This window comes from Protomyctophum bolini, assembly GCF_963924005.1.
Source record: "Protomyctophum bolini genome assembly, chromosome: 23".
NCBI lineage: Eukaryota > Metazoa > Chordata > Actinopteri > Myctophiformes > Myctophidae > Protomyctophum > Protomyctophum bolini.
Window position 1 is genome coordinate 1,625,446 of NC_137884.1, and position 8,752 is coordinate 1,634,197.

The 8,752-nt window shown below is 40.4% G+C and overlaps 1 protein-coding gene across 1 annotated transcript; it reads left to right on the forward strand.

Annotated features, from left to right (window-relative positions):
- Positions 1-4,217: 4,217 nt before the first annotated feature.
- Positions 4,218-8,113, forward strand: LOC308311083 (beta-2-microglobulin-like). The gene is made up of 4 exons (XM_080757605.1): positions 4,218-4,406; positions 4,890-5,162; positions 6,313-6,355; positions 7,047-8,113. Exons 1-3 carry the CDS (start codon positions 4,346-4,348, stop codon positions 6,327-6,329), a joined length of 351 nt encoding a protein of 116 aa, XP_080613731.1. The 5' UTR covers positions 4,218-4,345; the 3' UTR covers positions 6,330-6,355; positions 7,047-8,113.
- Positions 8,114-8,752: the final 639 nt, after the last annotated feature.

Consider the following 8,752-nt stretch of genomic DNA (forward strand, 5'->3'; position numbering starts at 1 on the left):
TGCTTTTTGAGTCGATTAGACAGCGGATCTGTCTACTCTACTGTATCTCTCCTGGCAAAGATGAATCATGTCTGTACCCGTCCAAGGCTTGGGTTTTCATTGTTCACGTCTCTATGGTGATCCATCACTACTTCCCCCAGACAGGCCCTAATATTGTGGCACAGTTGTCTCTGCAGTGGTCTGTGCAAACGTCATAAGACTTGGGACCGCGGCGCTTACTGCTCCAATATGTATTATCCAATGCCTGCAACGAACAGAATACAAATCCTTAGTGTACTGTTCATTAAAGGGTTTTTTTTTCTTCTTTACTCACATCATATACAGTACACTGTGTGAATATGATGTGTATGACACACTCTCTCTCTCTCGCACACACACACACACACACACACACACACACACACACACACACACACACACACGGAAACTGGAAACAGTACATGACGCTAGTAGGAAATGAAAGCTAAAGTATAATCTGGTTCATGATTATCTCTTTTCCCTCTTCATATAGCCCATTAGTTTTGGGAAACCTGTCAGATGTGACGGACAAGGACATCGACTTGCTTCTCTAAAAGCTTTGCTGCGATCCTCCTGATGGACATGGATGGAGCTCCTCCTGGATCATACTGTACGTGGGCACATGTATGTACAGTAGCATAACCACTGAAACACCTCCAGGGACGGGTGAGGACTTATGGAGCAAGTGGTTCCCAAAACGCTTTAGCCCCTCGTGACCCAAAAGAGAGATGAGATGTTTGCACCCGGGACCCAAACTACTGAGAATAGCAGATCGGCTATTTTCCACTTCTTCTTAAACATTTGCATTGCAATTTATGGACACTTTCTGTTATATTGCTGAAAAGAATCATTGGACCTAAAATGTAGGTGAACCCCCTAATGGGAAACGGTATCATGGAAGCCCTATATAGCTGGCCACACTACTACCCAGATTGGGCAGTCGGGTGATGGGCATGCAAACACACACACCACTCAAGTTAAGGTATGTCTGTGTGGGTCAGGAAAGCACCTGTGGACATTTTATGATTTTGTACGGTTTATAACAGTACAGTCGATGAAATATAAGTATTTCCGTAAATGAATGCCCTAGTTCATCATCATCGAATATCGCACAAAAGTAGTGAAAATATCAGACAAGCTCACGACGCCTATAGATCTGCTATTTTCAATATTTTAAAATGTTTTTAAAATAATCATTAGAAGGATATTCTCTCTACTGTATACTTTGGTAAATTGTCGATCGGTCTCGCAACCCCTGTAATCAAGAGATCAGTGTGATTTTTTTTTATTATGTGTTGATTTTTTAATGCATGTCTAGGCTGTAAATAAATGCAAATACACACCCCACCTGCTCCTAACCAATAAGCCCCACTTTATTCAAAATGGCGAGAGTTGCAGTTGCAGCTCACAATGTGCCGCGGCTATTTCTTTCTTTATCTATGCCTATAATTACATGCCCAAAATAAGGACGCCAGGTTCAAAGTTGTTTGCTACTACGCCATTGGTATACATAGAGTGATTATTATGCCGATGAGAATACCCTGCGTGAGGAACCACGTGGAAATGCACTTCCCGATTCAATTTGCATGCTGTTGCCTTCATTTAGCTTTCACATAGCGTACATGGGAAGATCACAATGAATTAAAATTGAATTCAGATCGCAATATAGATTTCACTATTTTTTTTTTACAGAAAGACACTTGGGCAATTACTACCCTACCCAATGAATTAGCTTTGAAGCAATAAGGGGCCCCCGAGGGCTCATTCAAGGCAGTCAAAACAAATCCAGCCAAGACTTTATGTCCAGGCACCAACAGTCTCAGTCAGGAATCATCTCTGCTGCTACCAAAGAGCCCAGGGGCCCATGGACTCCGGAACTGAACGTGCTGACATGTGCATGCACGCGTGGCCTATAATATGGCATGTTTGGGAATAACGGGCTAGGTGCACACATGCGCACATTGCGTGGCGGGAGGGAGACGTTGAACAGATTGTGATAGGAGGACGTTGATTTGTGCAAACTTGTTTTCTTGCTGAATGTGTCGGCTGCATTTGTTATAAGGTCACACAGCATTGGAGCTGGCTTTGGTGCAGATCCCACCCCACTAGACACCCCGTGTGAGGATGATTAAGTATTTGGCATTTGTTTCTTAGGTTATGCATGATATATGCCTATATATGTACATGAAAATCATTTGTACATCCTATATGTACATGGAAATAATTTGCGACACTCAAGAGTGTGAGGATATAATACAGGACTCAACGTTTCAGATGACTGGAAGTCAATCATTTCATTCACTTATTATCGTCATCTAATTTTAGGTAATTCTTAGTACCATTAGTACCTTATACCTTGTGACCATATTCTCCATTCCATTTCCCTTGAATTCAATTCCCACTGAATTCCCACTTAATTGCTCTTTTATCAATAGATGGCATAACATCTAAATATGCTGGGTAACACCAAAGTCCCAAAATGCTCAAACTTTTCAGCGTCTTTCATATTCTGCCTAAACATGAATACATTGCCCGCATACATTTCCACTCTTCTCTACTTACATCAAAGTCCCAGCCTCTGAACAAACATTCCTCAGAGTGATTTTGTCTTCTTCTCTCATCCGCGGTAAAACAATTTAACTGGACGACAAATACCTCCATGCTTCTGCCGTGCTGCTCTTGCTCTTTCCCATTTTCCCTGCCTTTCAAGTCAGTCCCTTTCTTCCATCACTCTCCGCTCATGCTGTAGCTGCACTACTGTACACGCAGGGATGAAGACTAGACAGGACTGTGAGAGGTACTGAGTGAGAGCTGCTCGGGAGAGAGCTCTCCAATAGCAGAGCTGGAGGAGGGACTGTGCCAGAGAATGTCAGCAATGATATCAAGCGCAGTGGCGACTGGAGAGAGGGGAACGGGTGTCGGGAGTGTGGGGAGGTAATTACACGGGGTAAGCAATGAACAAGAAAAGCGGCCTGTCAAACTCCCACCTCATACATGAGGTGGGAGGCTTGATATAGACGAGGGAGATGCAGTTATAGTTTCAGGTGGACCCGGTTGAAGGCTTAATTGGAGGGATTTCTTTTGTGGTTCCACCTCTGCACTACACTACCGCTCCATGCAGAATGTTATCATTTTAAAACATTACAAGAGACTGATTGTATTCTGCATCTCTGCCTCAATAGCCTCATTTATTTATGTTCTAACCAAGCACAATGGACTGTGTTTCTAAGTAACTGCCTATTGCTATTTTTTTAACCTACAGTCTAAGTAACTGCCTATTGCTATTGTTTAACCTACAGTATGTAATTATCAGTCAACAAGGCATATATGAATGAAAGTAAGTAAGTAATAAGAAATCAACAGCAAGAAATACACAAGCAATACGTATTTTGGGATACCAATTTATTCAATTAAACAACATCCACTGACAGAATAATGAAATTCAACGTCCAACCAGAAATATATTTTATATATTTACAAAGCATTGAGCATTAACAATTAGCAATTAAAATGTTTTAGTTTTTGCCTAATGACAATGTAGCTTTCATGACAATTTTAATATAGCCTACCGGTACATAACATTCTCAGTGGAAAAAACAACATTTTGGAATAAAAACACAATACAAAATGTCAATTAAGGTATGCACATTCCTGGTGATTTGGGGTTGGGGAAAGGGCCTTTCTGTGTGGAGTTTGCATGTTTTCTCTGTGTCCCCTAGGGCAGGGTATGGTTCCCTTATAAGGTAGTGGTCAACAGGAAGGACAACAGGAGCACAGTAGGTGTAGCTGCTTGCTATCAACAGCTGCTACAGTATCAACAGGTCAGATCTTTAGGGTCCGTGCTAAAAATCCCTCCTGCCCAGTGCCCATGGATCCTGTATAAACATGTTTGTTCTCTCATTTGAACAGAGACAACTTAAAACTGTTATCTAAGCTATATTAATTGTGAATTGTAGTTCCATATACATCAGATGCTTTGGCCATGTCTCGCGACCCCCTGCCCCGCTCCCCTCCCCACCACCAATACAAACTGACTGCAAAATAACCTTAATAATAGAGAAAATACATCATAAATGAATACTGAAACCAGATTTAATCATTAAGGGAAGTTTATGCATGCACCACGTACTATGTAAACTCTTATGAGTAATCCTGGTCTCTAAAACGACCTCCCCCTGGATGTAGGGACGCCCCCTCGATAGACCCGGAAAAGAAACCAGGCCAACGCAGAGCCACAACAATACATTCTAGAAGGAAGATTTTACTTTCGATTTAACGTCGTCTTCGTCGTGTCGTTTTTCGCCTTGTGACAACGCAAAAGGGAACAATGAAGTCCCTTTTCTACGCAGTTTTTCTGTGCTTCCTTGGGACATTAATGGCCAACGAGTGTAAGTATTATAGCTACGAGGTTACAACTAAAATGTCGTTTAGTGTTTTGATCCACGCTAGGTGGGGCCTAGCCCGATCAGGGCTACGCTAGGCCCAAATAAAAACCAGTCGCTTTTGTTATTCATGTAAAGATAATACTTACTATCCACTTTTAATGTGGCGTTTGTATTTATGTGTTTATGTAGGACCCCAATGGAAACAAGCCTTTCTTGGGTTTTTGATTCCTCTTAGCAGACTTGTTGAACTGTGCTTATTCTACAAACTGTTAAAGTTTTCAATCATATACCGGTAGATCTATGGTACTGTTCAAGACCAGTACATAGTAATAACGTGTGTGTGTGTGTGTGTGTGTGGGGGGGGGGGGGGGGGGGGTGTTATTACTATTATTGAAAAGAAAAAGTCTACTACTATCATATCTGTCCCGGGGCCTAAACTGGATGTTGTTTTGTCTCAATGTCTTCGGCATTACAAACCACATATAGCTCCGCCCAAGGTTCAGGTGTACACCCGCACTCAACCCGTGTTGGGACAGACCAACAACTTGATCTGTCACGTGAGTGGCTTCCACCCTCCTGCTATCAAGATAGAGCTGATGAAGGACAACGTGGAGATTCCCGGTGCCAATCAGACGGACCTGGCCTTCGAGCACGGTTGGCAGTTCCACCTCACCAGATTTGTGCCGTTCACTCCTCAGGCTAAAGATAGCTACACCTGCAGAGTCACCCATCTCTCAAAATCTAAGACCTATACCTGGGGTGAGCTTCTTGTTTGTGTTGCTCTGCTGTTGTCCTCAATGGACATTAGTTTGAGCCTTTTCGAAATACGCGTGGTGCAACAGTTAATGAAAGTAATCAATTCAATCCAGGGGTCTTCCAACAGGGGGTCCATCAAAGGTTAATGACTGGTTGACCACTTGAACAGCTAGCAGCCCTATCCGGGAGATAACATCTGATGACAGTGCTGTCAGTCTTTGAAGCAAAAAAAAAAAGAGTATTGATAATTCAATCGAATAATGTATCCCTATTTTGGACACAACGTCTTTAGAATAAGAATCATCTTTATTGTCACATCACAGTTTTAAGTAAAAAGGTGTGTGAAATTTGTTTGTGTGCATAGTTCCCATCATGTTATTGAAACAAAGGGGGAAGAAGAGGGGGGGGGGGGGGGGGGGGGGGGGAGTTCGGAGATCAAGGTACGGCAAGAAAGAAACTGAGAAAACCAACAGAAACGTAGTTTTACCACAATGCCGGTAAAATAGTTAATATAGCAGCATTGTGAGCTTGTAGATTGGCTATTTTAACATTTTTTGGACAACTCTTGTTGTGTGACTAAGTACAAAATAATGCACAAGTGGCTGAAAAAATAAAACATGCTTCTCGATGAACAAAAAAGAAAGTAATTGGTAGAATAATCTCTGTAGCGGACCCAGCTGGCCTTTTAAGGATGAAGTCTGAACTGATGATTTTGAAGTTGCTTTATTCATAGATCAACGTAGAACTGGGACAGAAATAGAATACAATATATCAATGGTCATAAATCACTAAAATATAATCAATAAAATACCTTGTCCCCTTTCCAGCTAGGTGCTATCTTCTGTGTGGCATCAGTTCGTTCCAAGCCTTCTCTGTACTGTTTCCTTGTTTTTAACCCCAGTGCCACAGCTGAGCTGAGTCCCAATCATCTGATTCTCATCAGCTGTGATCAGTTGTTGGCACAATGTCTTCAAATTAATAGACTTCCTGTTCAATGCCTCACAACACTGTGAATATATACTAAACAATAAAAGTATTACCTGTGGGTCCGTTACAATCTCTAAGAAAATAATTGATTGCAGCCTTACTAAAAACATAACTTCTGCTATGTGACTGAAGAAGTTTGTTTCGTGTGTTTTCTCTCTCCTCACAGAGCCGGACATGATGTAGGCCTCTGGTCTGGTGTCATACTGCAGGTGTGTACCCTATCGTTGCTGTCGGGCCAAAGAAAAAACCTCTTATCTCCATATTATAACTGTTTCTTTTCGTAAATTAATGGAGAATTCCATGCTAGAAGGCTTTCTTACCTTTATTTGTAGTTGTTAACTCCCCACCAAAGAGGTCTAGGTGTTATTTTGTGCAAAAGTGCATTATGAAGAGGATATATACAAAAAGAATGATTTTTTGAGTGATGGAAATAAGCGAATTGGCACAACACCCCATAGCCATTCAATTCAATACAATTCATTAAGGGCTTATGCCAATAATGCGCTTTTGCACAAAATAACACCTGGAACTCTTTAGTGGGGACGTAACAACTACAAATAAAGGTAAGAAAGCCTTATAGTATGGAATTCTCCTTTTACTTGATCATATATTACATCAACAGTAGCATATGATTTTCGAGCTTGTAGATCAGCTACTTTTGCTTGTTTTGAATTTGAATCTTAAAAAGTATGATGATTTGATCTGTCTTTGTGACATGAGATGTCTGTCTGGCTTCTGTCTGTTCACACTGAAATTTGTCTTGCGACCCATCAGCCAAGTATGCAAAGTTCCCATCACGTTTGAAAGATGTTTTTTGAATCAAGCAATTGTTGCACACGGCGAATCGGGCTTGAACCCAGGCTAACTGTTTTGTTTGTTCTTTGTTTTTGTTAACCAAAGGTGCAGTCAATTCACGTGAAGATCTACATTGAGTCTTCTGTCCCGTAATCCAGTGGTTCTCAAAGTGGAGTCCGGGGACCCTCCCAGAGTCCTTGACAGGGTTCCAGGAGGTCCCCAGATAATTGACTTAATGGAGCATAGTCAGTTTAACCACTTTAACCCTCTATACATTGGCATGACATTTGACGCAATGTGTTGGTGTTATTCAAAAAACATTTTTCAGTTTTTCAGTTTAAACATTTTTGCAACACAACTTGTATGGTGGTCCCTGACACAAAATATTTTCAGATGGGGGTCTGTGGCCAAAATACATTTTAATTTGAGCGTCCTTGAAATTAAACCACTGCCTTAATCTTCTTTGGCGGCTTTGTTGGCCCATTCCTTTCCTACAAATAGACATAAAGTTTGAAAGATTTTTTTATCAAGCAATTGTTTTTATCTTGTTGATGGTTGAGAGTCATGGTGAGACTCTTGGGTAAATTACATATTTTCATTATTATTTTGAGCAGGGTGAAGTGATGAGGTGATGGTTTGATTTGATGTAATTTTTAAAGAACAACTAAATGTAGTAGAGCCCAAAACATGGCATAGTCCTAGACCACTGATCTACCAAGGTTTTGCTTTTGACCCATATATTGTCAAAATATAATACAATTTCAAAAATGTAGTCAAAAATAGCCGATCTACAGTACAAGCTCAGAACCCACTGTGAGCTTGTAGATGGGCCATTTTTGAGAATTTTTCAAAAATGTTTGGCTATAACTGATATGTCCAAAACGCCACATTGAAAGTGGATACAAATAGAGACGTCAGCTGCATAATTGCAGATACCCTAAAGACTAGCTCTTTAAAAACATTACCAAAAACACTTGAACACCTAAAACAAATAAATAATCAAATACACATTCTACTCCTGCTTTTTTTATGGTGAAACTACTGTATTAAAGTTGCATCATGAGTCTGCTAATTTTTTTTCTTGTACTGTGATGGATAAAGCATATTAGACAAGCAGGTTTTGGGACAATCTATAATTGTATGAAAATAAAACAATAATGTTGTCCTTTAAATTGCATTGTCTTCTTTTCTATGGTTGAGGGGCGCTAGCCCCTCCTATAAACAGCTATAGTGTAAATTCTGTCTGAACACAAACATTAAATGCCATTGACAATGAATGGAGAATTTACGTCATGTGTGTGAGCAAATCGGCTGTCGATATGTCAATAAGAGACCACTATTATTAGCAAATCCATGTTACGTCATGATGATGTAACATATCAATAACATGATAAGAGCGCCCCTCACTTCACACAGGTGTGATTTTTTTATTTCTAAAAAGAAAGCATGAATCCTGATGTCTACTGAGTAACTTGAGTTTAGTAACTCAATTCAGTAACTTAGTGCTGTTGCAGTTCCTCTGTTGCTCCTGTAGATGGGGCTAGGAGACAGACTAATTTTCACCCAAATGAATGGAATGAAGTAGGCCTACAACGCACGGCGCAGCCGACAGTTTATGGTCACTAATATATCATAAATAAAATAACACATTATTAATATTTTAAGTGGATAAATTACCCTCTATAAATAAGAAACGAATATTAAAGAAAGATATGCAACTTTGCAAGACGGATGCCAGGGTTAATATTGTTTAAATTGATAATAAAAATTAAAAGAACGTTGATGAAGCTGACAATCTCGCGAAGCCTAGA